This window comes from Poecilia reticulata, chromosome 17 (genome assembly GCF_904066995.2).
Source record: "Poecilia reticulata chromosome 17, P_reticulata-male-v2, whole genome shotgun sequence".
Lineage (NCBI taxonomy): Eukaryota > Metazoa > Chordata > Actinopteri > Cyprinodontiformes > Poeciliidae > Poecilia > Poecilia reticulata.
Window position 1 is genome coordinate 31891389 of NC_088846.1, and position 25034 is coordinate 31916422.

The window sequence follows — 25034 nt, forward strand, 5'->3', positions numbered from 1 at the left end:
AATCCGATGTGAGATTCATCCGTGCTGCAGTGAATCCGTCTCTCTTTATAGATTCTCCCTCTTCTTCCTCACATCGTGTCTTTAGGAAACCTTCCAAACAAAAACGGAAGATTTGGGATGTATCTTACTAGTGAAAGAATTACATATAAATAATAGTCTTTACCACCTGTGTAAACTTTGCTGGTGAATGTTATAACACATAAGTTTTATAATATGTGTTACATTGTTTAATTTCTAATATTGTGTCAGATAATCTAAGTCAATGTTAGAGAATAATAAATATTTTTAGATTTACAGAATCACAGTTAGCCTTCATAGCGGCTGAACCCCATATTACACCGAGCACTGTAGCTAATATTAGCTGGTATCTCGCCAGTGGACATAAATACAGTAAAGTAATATTCCAATCACAATATATACACAATAATATGTCCATCTTACTTGTGAAATGATGTCTGTGGAGCCTCACATCAATAGTGCATCGATACGAACAACAATATCCCTCAGTGCAGAGGCATCTTCTGCTGTTTGGATTGAACAAAGTAGGAGGGCGTACCGCTCCAAGATGGCCGCCGTATTTCCTGCGCCAGAGCAGCCAATGCGAGGTCTACTCTTATATTATGTCTATGATCGCTGGTAAAAACGTTAAAGGGTTAATAGAGGAGTCATGTTGGGATGACTTCCTGGAGGCGGAGCTTCAGGAAGAGCAGGAGCCTTTAAAGAGGCAGAGGCCCAATTTCAATTAAATTATTTTAATTATTAAACACATAGTCAAATTTCTTTTAAGTCATACTTGTTATATAGCAATTTTACAACAACTGAAGGTAACATAGTTCCTTGATTGTGTTATAAAATGGCACTTTGTGCCTGGAAAACACGTAACTAATGTGTGCAGCCATTAGAAAATATGTCTAAATAAAATATTTTATGCATAGTATTATCTGTAACTAATAATGTAAACTATGAAACAATAACTCTGTGTTGGTGGTTGGAGCATCCACCACAGTTTTCACCCAATTCACAACTCAATTTGCTTTGCACTAATTGATAAAAGTTATTTTTACTCTTCTGGCATTAAATAACTATTTTAGCTCATTGGAGCAGAAAGAAATGACAGATCTGTGGTCCAGTTCTGAACCTTCTTACAGCACCAGCAGCCCCATCAGAACCACCAGCAGCCCCATCAGAACCACCAGCAGCCCCATCAGAACCCTGTGAGCTCAGTGATTGGTCCAAACGTTTCCTCCTGGGTTTCTGCACTTGGTGTAGAAAAATAAAAACAATCCTTTTATAGAAACAAACGGAGGCAGATGCTCTGGACCTGTTCAGACTCGTCCCTGACTCCTCCCCCTCTCCCTCTGAACAGGGACGGTTGCTCCTCAGGGTGGGGCGTTTCGGTGCTGCAGGTCATCTGAGCGCCGCGGTGTGTGACAGAAGCGCCAGCTCACCTGCTCTATGGTTTGCATCATGTGAAGCTGCGGCAGGCAGGAAGTCCCTCCTGTTGCAGGGCGTTGCATCATCTCGCCTCCCTCTGGAGGCTGCTCCTCACTCAGATGAAAGCCCTGTTTCAAAGCAGCGAGGCGTGCGGCCTTGCTTTCTGACTCACTCTGTGTTTTATTTAAATGTGACACACGCGTTTCCTTCAGAGGAATCTGACAGTCACATCTCACTTCTTATTTACACAAGAAAACAAGTTTCACATCCTTTGATTCAGCGACATATTGTTCCATTTCTGCTGCTCTATTAGATTCATTTCCATCACCCTCAGTCAACAAGAAGGTTTAACTCTAAACACAAACAAATCATAAAACGTACTGTAGCAGGAAGAAGCCTGCCCCAATATTCAAAACACCTGGCCCCTAATCACCTCATGAGGGGTGGAGAGTATAAAGGCAGACTCTCTCACCTTGTTGCTTATGCTGGCATTTGGTCACGTCATTGGGAAGGTCACTTGGGTAGCGTGCATGTTTTAAAGCTCTACATCAGTAAGTAATGTTTCTCCTTCAGCATAAGACCTACAAATTCAATATTTGACTTAAATTGTTTACATCTAGAAAACCACTGGAAGCTCCTGCTTGGTACTGGGGTGTGGCTGTGATTCACCCTCCCCAGTGCAGTTTTCACATAAAACGGGTATGTATTGTTTTATTGCACCCATACAGCTCCATAACACCAAAAATAACAATTATTTATATATAGTACATATTGGAAAGCTGATCCTCCTGCTGTGGGCTGGAAAGGATCCTCTGGTTTGGGGTAAAGTCGTCCAGCTCTGGTAGGTGACAATGGTTTCCTCTGCCTTCCATTGTCTGAAAATCACCTACTAACCTTTTGATTTAATTCCAGCTCTGTCACTGCTGCAGCTCACTGGAGACCCTGCTGTTTTGTTTCAGTATTTTCTTTCATTTTTTTGGTTACTTTATCTTGCTTCATTGGTTGGCTGTTTTATTGTCGCAACTGCTTTGTTAATTTGTTTGGTTTCTTTAGTTTTGGGTTTTCTTTGGTTTGAATTTGTTACTTTGGAACATTCTATTGTTTTGTGTACCCTCCAGCTTCACTGCAGGAAGCAGCCATGGATTGTTTTAAACTATTCTATTAAAACATTGATTATTTTAATTGGTTAGGTTGGAGGTAACCTCATTTTAGTCTTTGGCCAAGTGTAAATTGTAGTAATTGTGTTTTTTTGTATTTGCTTGTTTGACCCCACCCCCTTGTCTCCAGGCTGAGAGCTGACGGTAGTGGGAGGGGCCTCCTGGGAGACTGGAACTGTGTTGTGCGAGTGGCCGGTGTTGGGGTTTCTTCACGATTGAATGCCTGTTCACAAGTGTTTGGGGTGATTTATTTTGGATTTATACATTTATTTTAGGAACCAGTTCCCATTTGGACCGTCCTCCCCCTGCTGGTAGGCCTCAGTACTGTACACCCCCTTCCTATTGTGTTCCTTATGTTGTGATTGTCTACTTTTTAACATGAAATAATAAATGTAATCCCATTTTTTTGGAAAAGTCTTGTTCTCTGTGGTCACGAACCTCGAGCCTACTGGCAGTATATTTCCTTGGGTGCAATTCCCAAGGTGGCGTTGTTGACAACTTCTGGTTACCCTGCTGTGAGGAGCAGAGTACCAGACTCCTACCCTAGTGTTGCCACAATCTGGCGTTGTTGGCAGGATTCCTTTGAGAACAGACATTCCACTTGTGTTTTTTTTTTTTTTTTTTTCTCTCTTCTCCTTCTTCGGTTTATATTTATTGTTTGAAACAAAGCAGCAGTGTTTCCCATACGTGGGTCCAGAACTCCTGTTCATCTCTTGTGTAAAATTGTAGCTATGGAAGAAGAGTTGCAGGAGTTAAAGGAGGTAATCTTGCAGCTAAGGGCAGAGAATGAGAGGCTGAGATGTGGACAAGCTTCTGTTGCACCTGGTTCAAGTGCTGAGCCTCCCACTCCATCTGCGTCGTCTTCTAATGCTGGTGTCCAACCGATGGAGAGGTTGGTGCTTGTTCCCCGGGATAGAAAATGTCCCTTTTTCAGAGGAAGAAAAGGTATCGGTTTGGTGGAGTGGTTAGAGGAAGTGCAGGCTTGTATGAGAGCCCGTCACCTATCAGAGTTGGATCAGGCCTTTTTCTTATTTGACCACCTAGAAGGAGAGCCACATGAGGAAATTAAATTCCGTCCCAGGGCAGAAAGAGGATCCAGCCAAAATAATTGCTGTGCTTAGGGAGCTGTATGGGTGTTCAGACTCGTATGTTGCCCTGCAGGAGGCTTTCTTTTCTCGGCGGCAGCAAGAAGGAGAAACATTACAAGAGTTTTCTCTTGCATTAATGAGTTTAATGGCCGCTGTTAAGCAGCAAGCCCCAGGTGACATTCCTAATGCTGAAGTGTTACTGCGTGACCAATTTGTTGAGCATGTCATCGATGGCTCACTACGTCGTGAGTTAAAGCAGTTTGTGCGTGTAAAACCGACAGCCACATTGTTAGATGTCCGGGCTGAAGCAATCAGGTGGGAGCGTGAGGGGATGTCTGGAGGTGTTAGGGGCCGCAGTCACTCTGTTCCATCAGTTCTTGGATTGCAATATGGGGTGCAGTGCCCCCAGCAGATGACTAACTCGCATTTAACATCAGAGTTGACTGAAATAAGGGAGATGATGAAGCTACAGCAAGAGCAGCTAAACAAACTCACCCAAAGTATCTCATCACTGCAAGGTCATCAGCAGACCCGTTCCACTTTTAACCGGGGCCCTGCCATTTGCAGACGTTGCCAGCAGCCTGGTCACTTTGCTAGAGAATGTGATGGTGTTCGTGTTGCCCCTCCCCAGTCCGCTCCACAAACCCAACTGTCTGCCAGGCAATCCCATCGTGGCCCACAGTCGGAAAACTAATGCCCGCCGAATTGCAGAGCCACAGTTCTGGCGGTGGTCTTTCTGGCTCGGAGGCTTCTAAGCTTATGTCATCTTGTCCCCAGTTGGAAGTGAAAATGGGAGGAGTATTGGTTCCTTGTTTGTTGGATACTGGTTCCATGGTGTCTACGATCACTGAAAGCTTCTTTCACCAACATTTTGAACCATGGGGTATAGATAAGCTTCAAACATGTAACTGGCTACAGCTTAGGGCTGCTAATGGATTAGCTATACCATATATTGGCTACCTAGAACTTGAGGTTGAACTTTGTGATAAAACTATGATGCACTGTGGTGTGTTGGTGGTTAAAAACACCCCAGTGGGTGGTTCATCTCACCTTCCTGGTGTCTTGGGAATGAATGTTATCAGCAAATGCTACAGAGAACTTTTTGGACAACATGGTTTGGCTTTATTTGACCTGCCAGTGTTATCTCAGGCCTCTGAGCCTGTTCGGCAGGCCTTGCATCAGTGCCACCTGACTAGTGTGAAGGCCTCAGGTGGAGCTCCTGGAATTGCCAGAGTGGGTGGTAAAAGGGCTTGTCGGATCCCTGGTGGCATGATGAAACTGGTTGCAGCAACCTGCTCTCAAAAATATGCAGGCACGAGTGCATTGTTTGAGCCTTTGGAGTCTGGCTTACCAGCCGGATTGCTTGCCTCACCTGCTCTGGTTAGGGTGGAGAATGGCATTGCTGACATTCTGGTCATCAATGTGGGTTGTGCCGATGTGCTTCTTTATCCCCGAACCAGGGTTGGTACCCTGGTTGAAGTCACTATGGCAAGCTTGCCAGCTGGTGTAACAGAGGTGTCGCCCTGTGCTGTAACCATGGCCTCCCAGTCCGTTTCCGAGGTGGCACTGGATCTGCTGAAGGATGTGGACGTGTCAAGTTTGTCAGCAGATAACCAGGAGAAGGTGAGGTCTCTTCTTAAACAGTATACATCAGTTTTCTCAGCCCATGATGGAGATTTAGGTTGCACTAATCTGATTGCTCATGAGATTCCTCTCATGGATGATGCCCCTGTTCGCCAGCGCTTCAGACGGATTCCTCCATCTGATTATGATGTGGTGAAGGAACATATTAACCAACTTCTGAACACTCAGGTAATCAGAGAAAGTTGCAGCCCATATGCATCCCCAATAGTCTTGGTAAGAAAAAAGATGGGAACCTTAGAATGTGTGTTGACTATAGGCAACTTAATAGTAAAACAAGGAAAGATGCCTTCCCTCTTCCTCGGATTGAAGAATCTTTAGATGCACTGACAGGCGCATGTTGGTTTTCCACCCTGGATTTAGCCAGCGGCTATAACCAGGTCCCAGTGGCTGAACAAGATCGAGGTAAAACTGCTTTTTGCACCCCTTTTGGGTTGTTTGAGTGGAACCGCATGCCATTTGGCCTGTGTAATGCTCCTAGCACTTTTCAGCGACTGATGCAAAGAATCTTTGGCGATCAGCAGTGCCAGTCTCTGCTGCTTTACTTGGATGACATTGTGGTGTTCTCTGCTACCATAGATGAGCACTTGGATAGGCTGAAGGTGGTGCTGGGGAGGCTGCAGAAAGAGAATCTTAAGGTAAAGTTGTCAAAGTGTGCCTTTTTCCAACAAGAGGTCCATTACCTGGGTCATGTCATTTCTGATAAGGGTGTCTCCACAGATCCAAGTAAGGTAGAAGTGGTGGCCAATTGGCAACCCCCAAGTACCATCTCAGAGCTGCGTTCGTTTTTGGGTTTCGCCAGTTACTATCGTCGGTTTGTGGAGGGATTTGCCAAGTTGGCTGCACCACTTCATAAACTAGTAGCTGAAAGTGGAAGTACCAAGCTCAAGAAGAAACGGGACCAAGGGGTCCTGGATCATTGGACTGAGGTTTGTCAAAACAGTTTTGAGGCGCTGAAGAAAAAGCTTACCACTGCACCTGTCCTAGCTTATGCTGACTTCTCTATCCCATTTATACTGGAAGTTGATGCGAGCCATGGTGGGCTAGGGGCTGTGCTTTCACAGGAGAAAGAAGGTAAAGTGAGACCAATAGCTTATGCTAGCAGAGGACTGAGACCTCCGGAACGGAATATGGCCAATTATAGCTCTATGAAACTAGAGTTTTTGGCACTCAAATGGGCCATGACCGAAAAGTTTCGTGAGTATTTGTTGGGTCATAAGTGTATTGTCTACACGGACAATAACCCACTTAGCCACCTCTCCTCTGCTAAGCTTGGTGCTACAGAGCAGCGCTGGGCAGCGCAGCTAGCGTCTTTTGACTTTGACATAAAATACCGTTCAGGTAAAAGTAATAAGAATGCAGATGCATTGTCTCGCCTGCACTCTCCTGGGGTACAAGATCTGGAAGCTATGCTTCCAGGTACTTTACTTCCTAAGCCTTTGCAGCAAGCTTTGGGGAAAAAGGACTCTGAGGTAACTCAGGCCACCATTACAGCTTTCCCTCAGTATACGCGTCCTGATCTTTGTGCTCTCCAGCAGAATGACCCTGTATTGCAGGAAATCTTGAACTTCTGGAGGCAGAAAAGGCGTCCAACTCATCAGGAACGCAAGAATTTGTCGCAGCCTGCTTTAGTTCTACTGAGGCAATGGGATCGGCTGGTGGAACGTGATGGAGTTCTGTACCGCCAGGTTTTCCTCCCTAGAACCACAGAGGGAACACTGCAGGTATTGCTGCCTGCTGCTTTACATGAGGAGGTTCTAACAGAGGTCCACCAGAGACATGGACATCAGGGTGTCGAGAGAACGTTGGAGTTGCTCCGGCTCCGCTGTTATTGGCCAGGCATGTCTGGTAAGGTGGCACTGTGGTGCCGCAACTGTGAGAGATGTCAAGTTGCAAAGGATGTTCAGCCAGCTGTATATAGTTTCATGGGGCATTTGTTGGCTTCACGGCCAAATGAGATCCTGGCCATGGACTACACGGTGTTGGAGCCTTCTCGTAATGGTTTGGAGAATGTTCTTGTTTTGACGGATGTTTTCAGCAAGTATACATTAGCAGTCCCCACACGTGACCAACATGCATCCACGGTGGCACAGGTTTTGGTGACGGAGTGGTTCTCAAAGTTTGGCGTCCCAGCTCGTATTCACTCAGATCAGGGACGAAACTTTGAGAGCACCTTGATCCGACAGTTGTGTGGCCTCTATGGTATTGAGAAGTCCCGCACCACACCATACCATCCTGCCGGTAATGGGCAGTGTGAACGATTTAATCGGACGCTACACAATTTGTTGCGCACCCTACCGGTGTCCCGTAAACGGGACTGGTGTTCTTGTTTACCACAACTTCTATATTCTTACAATACCACACCTCATCAGGCCACAGGAGAGTCCCCATTTTTCTTGATGTTCGGCCAGGAGCCGAGATTACCAGTTGACTTTCTGTTGGGGAGGGTTCAGGATCCTGTAGGTGGCAGTGTCCATGAATGGATCCAGGAGCACCAAAGCCGGTTACAGGTTGCTTTTGAGGGTGCTAGGGAACGTTTGAAGGAGGCTGCCAAGCGTAGAAGAGAGAAGAATGATCGGTGTGTGAAAGATGCTCCATTGAAAGAGGGGCAGTTTGTATTACTGCGACAGCTCGGCGTAAGGGGGCGCCACAAGATCCACGACATATGGGGTTCTGTAGTGCATAAGGTTCTCAAGGCACCTAAGGAAAGGGGCTCTGTGTACACTATTGCACCAGTGGATGATGAGTCAAAGGTTAAAAATGTTCACCGTACCATGTTGAAACCAGTGGTTTGGACTGGGTCTCCAGTTGGGTCCGTCCTTAGCTCGCCCTTACCTGATCATTTGCCATCAGAGGAAGATCTGTCAGGGGAAGATGATTTCTTGGTTGTGCTTGCAGAGTTATCTCCCCCAGTACAGGATGCTGCAGTGACCCAACAAACTCCTCATCCATTGGCTACAGTTCAACAAGATCAAGAACTGCCTGGTCCTTCTAGGATGCAGGGCCCCTTGGAGATGGCGCTGCCATCGTCCTCCCAGCCAGCTACTGATAGGGGAAGTGTGCGGCGAACCCAGAGGTCAACTGCAGGTCAGCACTCAAATGTGCATCATCTCCCTAGACCAGTAAGGGGTCCTGAACAGCAAGTTGGGAACCCACCTGATCCAGTGTTAAATGTGGTAACGGCTGTTTTTAGACCTTGGTGTTAGCTGGCTTTTGGCTTAATCGTCGGGGCGACGATTCTTTTGGGGGGGGTGGAATGTAGCAGGAAGAAGCCTGCCCCAATATTCAAAACACCTGGCCCCTAATCACCTCATGAGGGGTGGAGAGTATAAAGGCAGACTCTCTCACCTTGTTGCTTATGCTGGCATTTGGTCACGTCATTGGGAAGGTCACTTGGGTAGCGTGCATGTTTTAAAGCTCTACATCAGTAAGTAATGTTTCTCCTTCAGCATAAGACCTACAAATTCAATATTTGACTTAAATTGTTTACATCTAGAAAACCACTGGAAGCTCCTGCTTGGTACTGGGGTGTGGCTGTGATTCACCCTCCCCAGTGCAGTTTTCACATAAAACGGGTATGTATTGTTTTATTGCACCCATACAGCTCCATAACACCAAAAATAACAATTATTTATATATAGTACATATTGGAAAGCTGATCCTCCTGCTGTGGGCTGGAAAGGATCCTCTGGTTTGGGGTAAAGTCGTCCAGCTCTGGTAGGTGACAATGGTTTCCTCTGCCTTCCATTGTCTGAAAATCACCTACTAACCTTTTGATTTAATTCCAGCTCTGTCACTGCTGCAGCTCACTGGAGACCCTGCTGTTTTGTTTCAGTATTTTCTTTCATTTTTTTTGGTTACTTTATCTTGCTTCATTGGTTGGCTGTTTTATTGTCGCAACTGCTTTGTTAATTTGTTTGGTTTCTTTAGTTTTGGGTTTTCTTTGGTTTGAATTTGTTACTTTGGAACATTCTATTGTTTTGTGTACCCTCCAGCTTCACTGCAGGAAGCAGCCATGGATTGTTTTAAACTATTCTATTAAAACATTGATTATTTTAATTGGTTAGGTTGGAGGTAACCTCATTTTAGTCTTTGGCCAAGTGTAAATTGTAGTAATTGTGTTTTTTTGTATTTGCTTGTTTGACCCCACCCCCTTGTCTCCAGGCTGAGAGCTGACGGTAGTGGGAGGGGCCTCCTGGGAGACTGGAACTGTGTTGTGCGAGTGGCCGGTGTTGGGGTTTCTTCACGATTGAATGCCTGTTCACAAGTGTTTGGGGTGATTTATTTTGGATTTATACATTTATTTTAGGAACCAGTTCCCATTTGGACCGTCCTCCCCCTGCTGGTAGGCCTCAGTACTGTACACCCCCTTCCTATTGTGTTCCTTATGTTGTGATTGTCTACTTTTTAACATGAAATAATAAATGTAATCCCATTTTTTTGGAAAAGTCTTGTTCTCTGTGGTCACGAACCTCGAGCCTACTGGCAGTATATTTCCTTGGGTGCAATTCCCAAGGTGGCGTTGTTGACAACTTCTGGTTACCCTGCTGTGAGGAGCAGAGTACCAGACTCCTACCCTAGTGTTGCCACAGTACGTATAAAACATCATTATTGGAACGCTCCTTTCACCTCTGACCTGCTTGTTCCTGATGTCCGCTCTGCTTTCAGACCGCGTTCCCGTCGCGGCTCGGCTGATCACCTGTTGGCCAAACGGACACACGTTCAGGTCTACAACTGCAAACAGGGATCTCTCTCTCCACCTGGAGCCAACTGTTGAACCACAGAACCAGGCCGAGGTTCTGCTCCTGCTCCCAGAACAGAATCACATCATGAATCTCTGAATAATTCAGATTTAGCTGCAGGAAGTCGGACAGATGAGTCGTTGTGAAGCAAAACCAGAGCTGACAGTCAGCAGGACGTCAGAGTGATGAGTCCAGTCTGACGGAGCGCTGCTGAATAAATACGCTAAATACAAAAGATTCAGCAGCTACGATACAACCTGGATGAACTCTAGGTGATTCTCTTCATACTGCTGAATGATGGATATTATTTAGTTCCACATCTGGAAGTGGAACAAATCAGATTTTTTGAGTTGAAAAGATTAGAATGGCTGTGAAAAAGATTCAGGTCGGATTTCCCGCTATGTGAACGTAGCTTCACATCCTCTGGTCACCTTATAGCTCCGCTGCTTCTCTGCTGTTGCTATGAATTTGAAAAATGGCGGCGATTATTTCCTGCTTGCTCAGCTCATACCTCAGACCGCACGGCCAATCAGAGAACAGCAAAGGAAACGCTGAGCGCTAAAACACACCTGAATCAAATGAATGAATTACCTGAGCCGAGTGGCTGAATGCTGATGAGTGGCTGAATGCTGATGAGTGGCTGAATGGGACCGGATGGCCCTAACAGTCCTGGTGTTTGGCGCTCCGTCCTGTACGATGATAACATTGCAGAAGCGTCTTTAACGTGACTTCCTGTGTTTCAGGTGGCGGCTCAGGCCGTGCTCTTCATGTGCATGAACACCGCTGGGATCTTCATCAGCTACCTGTCCGACCGGGCCCAGCGCCAGGCCTTCCTCGAGACGCGGCGCTGCATCGAAGCTCGCCTCAGACTCGAGACTGAGAACCAGAGACAGGTCAGTGTGTGTGGACGCTTCGACTGAAACCTGCTGACACGACGCTGAAACCGCGACTGAGGAGAAAACATGAAATAAATCAGTCCTGAACATCCAGAACCAGCGTGAAGGACTGAAACTCTCAATGAGAAGAGAAGCAGAGCAGAGGAACCTGCATGGAAAAGCAGACTGGATCAGAAAGCTCAGGAGTCAGACTGAATCCAGACAGGAAGTCAGACTGAATCCTGACAGGAAGTCAGACTGAATTCAGACAGGAAGTCAGACTGAATCCTGACAGGAAGTCAGACTGAATCCAGACAGGAAGTCAGACTGAATCCAGACAGGAAGTCAGACTGAATCCAGACAGGAAGTCAGACTGAATCCAGACAGGAAGTCAGACTGAATCCAGACAGGAAGTCAGACTGACAGGAAGTCAGACTGACAGGAAGTCAGACTGACAGGAAGTCAGACTGAATCCAGACAGGAAGTCAGACTGAATTCAGACAGGAAGTCAGACTGAATCCAGACAGGAAGTCAGACTGAATCCAGACAGGAAGTCAGACTGAATTCAGACAGGAAGTCAGACTGAATTCAGACAGGAAGTCAGACTGAATCCAGACAGGAAGTCAGACTGAATCCAGACAGGAAGTCAGACTGAATCCAGACAGGAAGTCAGACTGAATCCAGACAGGAAGTCAGACTGAATCCAGACAGGAAGTCAGACTGACAGGAAATCAGACTGAATCCAGACAGGAAATCAGACTGAATCCTGACAGGAAGTCAGACTGAATCCTGACAGGAAGTCAGACTGAATCCTGACAGGAAGTCAGACTGACAGGAAATCAGACTGAATCCAGACAGGAAGTCAGACTGAATCCAGACAGGAAGTCAGACTGAATCCAGACAGGAAGTCAGACTGAATCCAGACAGGAAGTCAGACTGAATCCAGACAGGAAGTCAGACTGAATCCAGACAGGAAGTCAGACTGAATCCTGACAGGAAGTCAGACTGAATCCTGACAGGAAGTCAGACTGAATTCAGACAGGAAGTCAAACTGACAGGAAGTCAGACTGAATTCAGACAGGAAGTCAGACTGAATTCAGACAGGAAGTCAGACTGAATCTAGATCAAACAGAGTTTACCAGCACTGACTAATAACCAGTATAACCAGATAAAGGTACACCAACCCTCACACCTCATCCCTGGTGCTCCTCTTAAACTCGCCAACAGACTTAAATACTTTTGATTTTTACTAATAAAGTATATAATACTATATAACTGAGATCTGCTCATGAAAAAGCTTTTTGTAAATTGAGAAACATTCATATTCAGATTTATTCACGTGACTTTGTGCTTTATGTCAGCGCCAGTTCTGGGCTCTTTCTCTTTCTTATCGCTGACTCATGAAATCATTTCACCTCCCAAAAATCTGAATTCACGTCCAGAACTAAATCTGATTGTTTTCAAAGCGTCTGCAGTCTGAACGGTCATGTCACATTTATCCAACTTTTATATGGTTGGTGCCAAACGAACCAGCGTCATAACTCTGGAACAGAAGAAGCCAGACGGTGAACCTGGATATGAACAATGGCTGAGAGTTGTAATTATGGGCTGATGAAGGCAGTCTGAACGCATCACAGCCCTGAGTCCTGATTTGACTCCACTTCTAATCAGACTCTTCTGATTGGATGTGAACAATCACACAGAAAACATCAGATTTCAGCAAAGAATCCGAGCCGATCATGAAGAGCTGCTGAGTGAACGCAGCCTGATGAGCCGTCTTGGTAGATCAGTCATTTCTCTGGAGGTTCATCTCTTCTGTTTCCTCTCTCTGGTTTTCTGGAGCTCAGAAGTTTCAGAAATGGTTCAGTTCCGTTTCCAGATTGATTGATGTTATTGACTATTTGAATTTCTTTCAATCTGGACATGAAGTGTTGCTGTTTGAGTTTTTCAGGGTTTTATTTTGCTGTTTGACTCGTTTGCTAATGTGATCAAATTGCTGAATTTGCCGGAATTGATTATTTTTACCACTATGTCTCCTTACAGCAGAGCAGACTGAAAACCGGAAGTCTAGATGCTAACCAGTTTAACATGCTAGGCTACATGAGGCGGGGTTTTTCTCCATGGTTATTAATGATTAGACAGTAGCTTCTCCATAATGAAATATTTGATTGGGTCTTATTAATCTTATTTATGAAGTATATCACCGTTAATCTTCTTACCTTGTAAAAAGGTTAGCTGTGAATACACCAGAGCCAGTCCTTACAATTAATGGCTGCTATCCATCGGCTTTCCAGATTAAATGTTTGGTTTGCATTCTTGCCATTTTTTCAGCAAAATCAGTTAAATAAAGGTGACATGAGGCAACAAACTCTGTTTTTAGCAGGTCTACAGGCGTTAATGGGCTTGTTGGTTGGTTTGACGTCCGTCATGGCGGAGTGCGGCGCTTTCTGAAGAGCAAAGTGTCAGAGATTGGATGTGCCTCCAAAATGGGGTTTAATGGGACCGTATTTATCCCTGTCTGACTGGAAAAAACGGTAAACACTGGCCTCCACGTACTGGACATGTTTCTACTTCCTGTTGTTGTGTGTGAGGGTCGGTTTGGGCGTTAAGAGAAGCAAAGCGGCTGGAGTGGTTCAGCGGCAGGACGGAGAGACTTCCAGGAGGAGAAAAGCACGAATGCATCATCGATACGAAGCTGTCAGGGACACTTGGCATCTGACCAATAACACACACACACACACACACACAGGCTGAGTCACATCAGCAAACACACACGCACACACACAGGCTGAGTCACATCAGCAAACACACACACACGGCTGATAGTGAGCTTTGTTTACACCGCGGCTGTGAGGCGGCGGCGCAGAAAGCTTTTAGCGGCCTCATGTTTCCTGGAAGGCCGGGCTGTGATGAGCCGGGGCGCCGCCTGCAGCACAACACCTCCACATGGACCAATCAGAGCCCAGCATCCCTGACCGCCAGCGGCTTGTTTTCAGGCCAGATCTGAGGTCTGACTGAGCTCTTCTTCTTTGTTTTTCTTCTTCTGCTTTGTTTTTCTGGCGCTGTGGGAGCTTACTGAGCTGCAGGAGGAGGAAACGCCGCGGCTTTACTGGATCATCCGCTGAATCAGCTTCCTGTCGGCGCTGTCATGGCGTTACATTGACTTTATTAGCGGAGTTTTACTTTTTATCTTCATGTCACCGGCTTAGAGTGAAAACTTACAGCTAATCAAAAAAAAAACGCAGACAAGAGAGAGAGAAGCAGAAGCCATGAAAGGAGCAGGTTGACTTTTGCTGCTGCTTACAGGTTGCTATGGCAACAGACGTCCATCCATCCATCCATCCGTCCATCCATCCATCCATCCAGTTTCCTCCTGCCACATATCGTTTAAGCATTTAAATTTATCGTGGATTTTATCTTAGATTTTTTTTTGGAGGAGTCAAAGGTAAAAGGTCAAAGGAAAAAAAAACAAAAAACTTTTCCTAGCTTGTGAAGCACAGTGGTAGCAGCATCATTCTGTGGGATTTTACTTAACCTGAGAACGGCCTAACCAAAGCTCAGATCCGAACCTGATTGGTCGTTTTTCACTGGATCTGCACCAGGCTGGTACATTAAGAGTACTGTAAAGCAGTGGCAGCATCATGCTGTGTTTTCCCAGTTTTAGTTTTACTCAGAGCAAACAGGTTTTCATTTAAGCACATATTAGTGAGGATGTACAGTTTATATTTGAGCCTAAGACCACAATAAATTAAACTTATGCACATAATCCCTGTTTATAATAATGATAATCATTCCACCCTCGTTTAATAACAAAGCCTGGTTTAAAGCTCAGCCTGTCGGAGGCTGCGTTCCCCCAGCAGCCAGACGTTCAGCGGTCTGCTGGAGTAAATGCTGCCATGATTTGTTTTTGTTTATATAAATAGATTTAGATTCTGCAGCAGCACAGCTCCTCCATCTGTGTGAAATAAAAAACTGTAAATTAAAGTGCCAGAGGCTCAGCAGGTCCAGAGAAATAAGAACCGCAAGTAAAATTTAAATGAGTCTGGAAAACACAGCGAGTGTGAATAATGCAGCGCCGGGCCGCAGATTTGATCAGAGACGATATCTATGATTTATTCCGTCATGGTCAAAGTTTATGCAAAGCCATATTCAGACCTGTGGTTCTCTGCAGGAGCTGCCAATAAAACCCCTGCTGAGTCATAACGGTATATTATAAAAATATATACAGTTTCACACTTTCTTAAGTGATCAAAAATATCTGAATTCAATCAAAATGAAAGACGAAGGCAATGAGACTGACGTTACACAGGAGCCAGGATGAGAAGGGAACCAGTGAACTGAACTCTTAAAGGTCAAATGTTAAAGGTTAAATGTTCACTGTAACGTGTGGCTCAGTAAAAATGCCACAAATAATTCTTAGTGAATTTTAACTGCTAGTTGTGCCATTCTGTGCTTAGCCTTCAGTCTTCCAGGGATTGTTAGAAAATAAAATAGATAAAGCTGTAGATTTTAAACTCTATGATGAAACAAAAGTCCTTATTGATGGTTTTCAGTACGAGAAAAAGAGTAACTGGTGTAATCAAATCACGATATCCAGACACAGCAGATGTGTTTCCATTAACCACAGAAATGTACAAATTGATTTGACGAAAATCAATTTGCTTAATGGGAACAGATGTATTTTCCAAAACTGCAGAGGAGACACTTTTATTGCATCAAACGAGTCACATGATCATAAGCTGGATGCTACTACTGGTGGAAACGTCGAAGAAGATGACAGGAAGTGATTGGATGATGGTTTGTTTTTGATTTTTGTGCCTCCATCAGAAAAATCACAGCATCTCAGTTCAGAAAAAGATGTTTTACTCCCACATGTTGAATCCAAAGCTCTAAAATAAAACGGCTGACTACAGTTCCCCCAAACCGCAGCATACGTAGCCGCTCCCCAAGTAGGCGGGGCTTGTCACTCCAACGCCTGAATAAGACGCCAGCGTCTCCTCTGATTGGCTGACAGGGGTCAATTTTAGGGCCCTTTTTGTTTATCTTGTATTTACTGCCTCTTGGTAAGATTTTCCAAAAATGTAATATTTCCTTTCATTGCTTTGCAGATGACATCCAGATTAAGGCTGCGTTCACACTGCAGCCTGAAGTGACCCAATTCCGATTTTTTTTGACGTAATGCGACCTGCATCTGATCTTTTCATGGCAGTGTGAACAGCTCAGGTCGGATTCTTTAAGAATGTGATCCATATCCGATACGTATTCGATTCAAATGCGACCATAACGTCCTGGCCGAATTCATCCGAACTGATCGTCACTGATTCTCAACAAATCTCACTATTCTGCTCCTGATACGAGCAAGAGGGAAGAAAAACAACAACCATGACGGATTATATGAGGATTAAGTTCTTAATTTGCTGCTCCGGTTGATAACAACCTCAAATATGTAAGCTAAGCTCCACCGTTAGCCTCCATGTTTACTTCCGCAAACACTGAGCTCTTCTTCTTCTTTTTATGGCGGTTGGCAGAACACTGAGAACGCTGACGCTATTGCGCCCTCTACTGCGCATGCGGGACACTTTCAGGTCGTTTACACTGCAGAACACATGCAGGTCGCATTTACTGGCAGTGTGAGCGGCCCGGCAAAAAAATCGGAATTGAGTCACTTCAGGCTGCAGTGTGAACGCAGCCTTATGTGCCCCTTAAAATTCAAAATGGTACAAATGATTCTCTTCAGCTGTTGCTAAACTGTTTAGCTGAAGTTAAATTATGGATGGAAAAAAACTTTCTTCACCTCAATGAAAGCAAAACTCAAGTTATTTGGTCAAAAACTTCAGACTACAAACCCAGATCAGACTCTTGGTTCTTTAGCTCGGTCTTATCAAATCTCTACTAGGAATCTGGGTTTCACTTTTGACAGCTCTTTAAAGCTAGATAAACAAGTTAGTTCTGTCGTTAAATCGAGTTTCTACCACCTCCGGCTTTTAGCAAAAGTTAAATCTGACTTCTGTTTTAAGGACTTTGAAGGACTTATCCATGCCTTCATAACAACTCGTCTGGATTACTGCAATTCTTTATATACAGGGATGGATAAATCACAGATTCAGCAACTTTAACTAATCCAGAACGCAGCAGCAGCACGGCTCCCGACAGGAACCAGGAAGCATGACCATATAACGCCAACTCTGGCATCTTTACACTGGCTGCCCATCTTTTATCGAATAGATTTTAACATTCTTTTGTTAACGTATAAAGTTTTAAATGGGTTAGCGCCCCCTTATCTTCAGGACCTTTTAAAATTCCAATCTGTGTCCGGAACCCTGCGATCAAATAATCAGTTATTACTGAATGTTCCTCGGACTTAAGAGTAAAGGAGATGGAGCTTTTTCTGTTGCTGCTCCAGTTTTATGGAATAACTTACCTTTCCAGATTAGATCTGCCCACAGCCTGGATCATTTTAAATCGCTTCTTAAAACTCATTTTTACTCTCTGGCATTTAATTGATGTTTTGTTTTGTGCTTTGTTGTCGTTCTTGTACAGCACTTTGGTGCAGTTTTATACCCGTTTTAAAGTGCTATATAAATAAATTTGGCATTGACAGATGAGCACCAGCACGACTGAAATATGAATATATGTCAAAGTGTTTACATCTGTCACTGCCATGATTTTTTTATTATTTACTGCATGAACAAACTTATTCACGTGGGATTTTAATCCAATTTCTTATTTAATGGAAACACAACAATTTCGGAATTGTGTTTACAGAATAAAATCAAAAACTTGCTCACATTTGCAATGGAAATGCAGCTACTGATATGAAGATATGTCCATCATAAAGAGACAACGTTACCTTCAGGATCTTAAAGTTTTTAATATGAAACATTCATTTTTGAATCCTCACCAGAGCCGGATGTTTTGAGCTGCACCTCCTGCACAGCGGGAGGGAAATGTGTGCTGTCAGAGATGTGCTGCAGGCCTTCATCCCTCAGCTAAAATCAAGCTGCGCTAATGATCATCTGAGCTAATCTGACACTCAGTCCGCTGGCTCTCAGCTGTCCAAACCGGGGACAGCGTCCGCTGGAGCAAACACGCCATTAAGGCTCCACACTGCAAGAAGTGACCAGCTGGGAAAGTCAAGTCCTCTACTGGCAAAAAAACCCAGCAAAGTTCCTGCAGCAGGTTTTCATGTGGAGACCTACAGATTTACCGAAACTCATCCAAAAGGATCCAGATCTTCACTGCAAAAACACAAAGTCTTTTATTTATAATCAGATATCTTATTATACTTCAATTAAGACAAAACTGACTTACAGGAAACTTTTCATCAAGACATAAGAGACGGTTTTAAGTCAATAATTCATTCTAGTTCCACTGGTGGATTATTTCATGTACAACACGACATTTTTCCCATGTTTAAGAGAAATAATAACGTTTTTAAAATAAGCTTCTAAAGCTTTGTTAGCTTTTCATTAATGTCTGAACTTTGGGCTACATTGTGATTAGCCTGAAACGAAAGTAAATGTTACCGTCGCCTTTAACCCAGATGTTCTGATAAACCAGAATCATAATGTAGATATTTGGCCAGATGTGCTGCGTAAACCTGGACATCTCCTGTGGGTCGGCTGCAGGAGGAATCCTCATTTCTTGCAGTGAAGCCGGGCCGGGCCCGAGGCGCCGGGTTGTGATTCAGCAGCCGAGGCGTCATTAATATATCTGACTGTCTGAACCTTCGTCTGAGGATTCATCACCGTTTTCAGCTCAGAAACAAAAACAGGAACCTGCTTTTCCTCTGATGGCTCAACAATCAGCATCCACACTTTTCACTGAAGTACTCCTACAAAAGATAAAATGAGGAAAATGTTTGTTCTTTCTTTAAAGTAGCTTCTGTAACTTTGTTGGATTTGTAGAATTTTACAGTAAAATACAGAATATTATTTAAAATAGATCTGAATGGGGCAACATGCAGGATAATATTTTAATGATGAAAAGTAAATCACCCTGCAGTTTTTGGAACCATCTTGGTTTTTGTTCTCATCACTCAGATAAACTACATCCCCTCTTCCTCACTCAGGTTGAGAGGTCTGGACTTTGACTGGACCGTTTCCACTCCTGCTTTCTTTCGGCCTGCGTGTTGTAGGTTTGCTGCTGAGTTTGGGGTCGTTGTCACGGTGATGACCTGGTTTGGTCCAGGCTTCATCCGTCCCAACCAGTCCAGACGTTTTTCTACTTCACCATCCAGCAGCCGAGACTTTTACAGTCTGAAGTTAAAGTTTCGGTTTCTTGGTGTTGGACATCCAGACTGACACTCATGTATTTCATTTATGACTGATTTATTAATGTGAATTAATTTAAAATGTTTCTTTTTATTAAACACAGACATAAATGTACTGAATTACAAATTTATTTGAGCACAATTAAATACGCCAGTAGCTTCACAAGCTAAAAACAACTTTAATTTGTTCAGTCGCTGTAATAAAGAAACGATAATAAAGAAACCGAAGCTGACTAAAACAAAAGGTTGACTAAATGTGAAAGTAAACAGCGGCGAACATTTCAAATGCTTCAGAAAGTCCATTTAAATAAATATAAATAAAAATAAAGCTCAGACTACAAAACATAGATTTAGACTGAATAGATCTGCCCTTATGGATCAGTCACTGATGGCAGATCTAGAATCTTTTTCTATATCGGCACCAATACAGATATTAATATCAGTATCTGTAATAAGTTCCAGGAAGTTTGAATTTGAAGACTTCCTGAGAGATTTCAGGAAAGTTTGGAAGGAAAAACTCGAGACTTTTGCACATTACTGTTAGTTGCATGTTGAGAGAAGTGAAGCAGTTCAGTGTTTCTTCTCTAGTGGAATATATTCTAGACTGAAAATCACCCAGACTAGCCGTAGAACAGAATGAAAATATTCCCACTTCTTGAACTGCTGAATGAAATAAAGCTGATTGGACAGAATAAGAAATATCTCCAGTTTGTTTCGTGTGTTAAGAGTCGGGGGGAAATCTGATAATCTTCTTCTTCTTCTTCTAAATTTCTCTTTTTTAAGCGACAGAAGCAGAGAAGCGGCTCTGAAATGGAGGCAGCGTCTGGAGATGAGTTATATAGCTAGTTTATTAGGGACTAATCTGTCCCAACGCTGCAGCAGAATATTAAAGGAAGGAATCATTCTGGCTGTAAAAGCGAAGCCGGCCCGTTTGGATCTTTATGTTTCACATATATTGAGTATTTTAGGAGAGCGGTGGCTTGGATTTGATGCAGATCTCCTGAGAGATGCTCCCACACTAAATCTGTTCCTGGATCTGCAGAGCGGCGCTGCCTCGTTTAGACCAATAAAAGCAAATCTTGTTTTCCTGCTTTTTATTTTTTCCCTGCAGGCCTTGAGGCTTTTTTTAGGATGCTGCTTGCGGCCGCAGGCTGGCAGAGTTAATGTCGTTTATTTGTTTTTACAGGCTTCATCTCTGCCATGCTGTCCTGTTTCTTGTTTTTGTGTCGCGTCAGGACAAAAGCAGAGCTTGTTTCTTGACGTTGTCTTAACTTGATGGTCGGTTCGGAAGAAATATGCAGAAACAATCAAGATAAATTTGGCAGATGGTTGTGGGGAAGGCAGCAGCCTGGGGAGAGGAGCCAGCTCAGTTACTGGGTTTGGACTACACGCTTCCTAGAACTCCACTTTTCCTTTGTTCATTTAAATTTATTTTCATATCTATTACTCTACATATGGCACAGTCAGTTTTCCTTTTATCATCTGAATCTGATGCTTTCTGTGTATGTCGGCACATGACGGTCGTTTTGATTAAATAGTTATTTTCTAATCAACAAAGAGTCATAATTATACAGACTAGCTCAAATTTGGTTAGATGTCCATAAAGTAGTTGGACCTGAACTTGTTTAGTCAAGAGGATTGCTGATTGTTTCCAGCACCCAGTTCAGTCCGGTTCGGTCCGACTCCAGTCCGGTTCGCTTGCTCAGGTGTGAATGCTAACCGAACCTGGTCTGGGTCCGTTTGAAGTGAACTCTGGTTCGGTTTTAATGCCTCTGTGAACGCCGAGCAGACCGGACACCGCTGCAAAAGCAGGAAGTAGAGTACGGCGCAGGGCATTCTGGGTAAATTCAACCAAAACAAAGAGCTAGCCTTGTGCTAGCTGGAGAAATAGCTCATGGTTTTTAGCCAGAGACAAAACAGAAAAGACTTCTTCAACTGTTTTAGTTTATTGTCAAACTTATTGATCCATTTCTTGCTTTTACGAAAGTTTGAAGCTCTGTAAGTTCGTGGCTGGAGGAACCACGTCGCCGTCCCGAACCGCAGTCAGGTTCTGCTCATCGCGCCTCTTTTCCCGCCTCTCTCCAGGAACGCCTGGTGTTATCCGTGCTGCCACGTTTTGTAGTTTTGGAAATGATCAACGACATGACAAATGTAGAGGACGAACACCTCCAGCATCAGTTCCACAGAATTTACATCCACCGCTACGAGAATGTCAGGTGAGCCGCTTCCGCGTTCGGTTCAGGAATCATGATTCATGATTCCTCATCAGATCAGCGTCTCTTACCGAGACGCGTTTCCTTTCAGTTTGATGATCCGCACAGTCAGAGAAACACAGCGTAGAGTATGATCAGTATTTCTATCTAACCTGGATCTGAAAGTGACATTTCCGTATTTTATTCAGCATTCTTTTCGCAGATGTTAAAGGATTCACGAACCTCTCCACCACGCTGTCCGCCCAGGAGCTGGTACGAATGTTGAATGAACTCTTTGCACGTTTCGACCGTCTGGCTCACGTAAGTACACAAACCTGGGAAATATTAGTAGATAATTGGGTGAAGGTAACATAAAAACCTGCTAAAAACGGAGATTATTCTCTGAGAGTTTTGTAAAGTTTCGCATGTATTCCTTTCTCTCTGTGTTTGGGTTCAGTGGTCTGGTTTGTGTAAAAATAATCTGTTTTTCTGCCCCAGGAGCATCACTGTCTGCGAATCAAGATCCTGGGAGACTGTTACTACTGCGTGTCTGGTCTACCTGAGCCCAGACCGGACCACGCCCACTGCTGCGTGGAGATGGGACTGAGCATGCTCAAAACCATCAGGTGAGCCGTACCTGAGATCAGCTGTTCAGCCTGACTGGTTCTGGATTCACTGTTTATGATGGGATGGAGGAAGATGCTGCAGATCTGAGGAGGATGATGATGAAGGGGTTAGGATGGAGCAGATGAAAAAGAGAAGTGGATTTTTTTACCTGAAGGACAAAATGCTAAACACCAAAGGTTTGAAGGATTTCCTAAAACGTTGATCCAATTTCTGCATTTCTGGAAAAACTAGATGTTCTTCAAATAGTGTATCACATGCTGAGGCTGCAAAGTCTTCAGTTTATGAGAAAAATCCTGTAACCTGTATGGCACAGCAGCTGGGCTGCACAGTGGTGCAGTTGGTAGAGCTGTTGCCTTGCAGCAAGAAGGTTCTGGGTTCGATTCCCGGTCTTTCTGCATGGAGTCTCCATGTTCTCCCTGTGCATGGTGGGTTTTCTCCAGGTACTCCGGTTTCCTCCCACAGTCCAAAAACATGACTGTCAGGTTAATTGGTCTCTCTAAATTGCCCCTAGGTGTGAGTGTGTGTGTGCATGGTTGTGTGTCTCTGTGTTGCCCTGTGACAGACTGGCGACCTGTCCAGGTGACCCCACCTCTCACCTGGAACGTTAGCTGGAGAGGCAGCAGCACCTCCTGACCCCACTGAGGGACAAGGGTGCAAGAAAATGGATGGCACAGCAGCTCAATTTAAATCTGGACTTTAACTAGGTCGTTTCAAAACCTTGATTTTTGTTTTACAGGAACCATTTGGTTAAAATCTTGAGGAAATGTGATTGAAATGTTTAACCTGAGATTAAATTACTGTCATTTTTATAAAGTCTTCCTAAAGTAAGCAAATCACTCATCTAATAATCTACATCAAACAGAAACTTTTCAATCAAAGCTCATTTGTTGCTGCTACGCTTTCATTTCTTTCTTTTAAATAATTTTCTTAAAATAGAAGAAAAAAATCTACATTTTCCATTTTTGTCTCACTTCAGCTAAAACCTTGAATGTCCTGAAAGTCGCAGCTGGAAAAAATAGATTGTTTAAAGTATTTACTGAGACAAATTAACGGTTAAAAGTGAAACACTTTGGGGCGCGAACAGAAAATAATTGGTTAATTTAAAGAGTGAGCAGCAGCAGCAGCAATGGGAAAACCTGAGCTGAAAACAATCAAACAGGAACTCGTCCCTGAAATGCTCCAAACAAATATTAGCGCTGGTGAAAACAAACTCTACTTTACATGCAAATATTTCTGCATAATTCATGCAAATAATTGTGAGCCTGAATGTGGAGCCATTTATAAGCGAAATGTTTTAACCTCGTCCGGTCTGGCCCCGAGCCGCTGGCTAATGATACACCAGCAGATTATAATAACCACCTTCCTGTTGTCTGGAAAAAACACGTTTGGACAAAACACGTGTGCCTTTCAGCCGCTGGGCGCGCACACACACACACACACACGCACAGACACACACACACACACACACACACACACACACACACACACACACACACACACACACACACACACACACACACACACACACACACACACACCTCACCCCCAGTATCACGGCCTTCTGCACATTTCCATGTAAATGGGCGGAATGACACTGTTGGTTTCAGGCTGTTAACCTTTTTCACATTTTGTTCAGATTTTAACTTGTACTGGGAGTTAAAAGTTTAAATTGCTTTAATTGACTAATTAATTAAAATTGGTCACATTTAGAAACTTCTTTAGAAATGTGGACGCTGACATTAGCGTTAGCACTGACGTGCTATTTTAGGCTAACTCCTTTTAGCACAACAATAGTCTTTCCCAGCGACCAATCAGATCGGTTTAGAAGCGGAAATTAACCCCCAGTGCGCCGAGAGAAGCAGCTTTGTCGTCCATCGCTGCTGTTAGCTGCTGTTAGCTGCTGTTAGCTGCTGTAACTTGTGCGTCAAATTTATGGGCGTACCAGAAACACGTCAGTACAAACGTTCCGGGCGGAACATTTTCATGTAGAGAAAAAGTGATTTACTCTGTTAAAGATGATTAATTAATTAATCAAAATGGCCTCCTTAAAGTCCCAGGACTACTTCAGTGTAATTTAAAACTATTTCTGATGACAGAAGCAGATTTAAACAGAATCTCTTGTTCGGATCTGAAGATTTCAGTTCCAATCACTGAGTTAGAGAATCGGGACATCCAGTGTTTCACTGCAGCTCATCTTCATTAAAGGTGACCATGGTTTCTTGAGCAGGTCAATGGCCTATACAAAACCTGTCCATTAAACAGGTTTTGTATAGGCCACAACATGACACTTAGATGATGAGACTTTAGAGCTGTTTTTTTGTCTCTGTCACTTTAAATCCAAACAATCTGCTGCTGGCCACGCCCACCCAACTCAGCGTTTACACTGGCTGCAAACTGATGCGTAGTTATACAACCATAAACCTTTGAAAAACAGAAGTGGAGCCTCCTGCACAACCAACAAGAATGCAGCAAGTGGTTTCTGGATGGTGAGTCGACACCAGAAAACAGAAACTTATTTAAAAAACCAGGTGATTGTTTTTTATTAAGCCTCGGTTGGTTTTTAGAGGAAGCAGAAACTCAATAAAAGTACAAAAAATGTGCAAAATGTGAGGTTTACATCATTTGTGCCTCTAACAGTTAATTTCTTTACTCTGTCTCATTGCCAGTCTGCCTCTAGTTCAGGAAAGCTTTGTGTAATTTAGACGGTAGAAAAAACTCGACTTTTTGAAGTGAGTTTTGTGGGCAGAGCTTTAGAAATGCTTCTGCCCTCTGGGTTAAGGTTAGGGAGAAGAGAAGAATGCACGCAGCAGAAGTAACATCCCAGCATGCTTTTACTCCTCCATCCTCGGAAAACGCTCGCCGACTCTGGACTCTAATTCAATAATCGTCTTTATTGCTGCTGGGTTTCGACCTCTTGCTTCTCTTTCTGCGTGACACTGAGGGCGGAGAGGAGAACGTATATTGGCCGGGGAAAGCGGGATTAGTGATGGATAAGCTGTGAGATTG

General features: G+C 43.9%; 1 protein-coding gene across 2 annotated transcripts in view; it reads left to right on the forward strand.

Moving 5' to 3' along the window:
• adcy8 (adenylate cyclase 8 (brain)) overlaps positions 1-25034 on the forward strand; it is a 97196-nt gene that overhangs the window by 30125 nt on the left and 42037 nt on the right. For both annotated transcript variants that reach the window (XM_008434781.3, XM_008434782.3), the window contains exons 2-5: positions 10806-10955; positions 21295-21425; positions 21611-21722; positions 21900-22027. In XM_008434781.3, coding sequence (XP_008433003.1) covers positions 10806-10955; positions 21295-21425; positions 21611-21722; positions 21900-22027 — 521 coding nt within the window. The remainder of the gene's footprint in view (positions 1-10805; positions 10956-21294; positions 21426-21610; positions 21723-21899; positions 22028-25034) is intronic.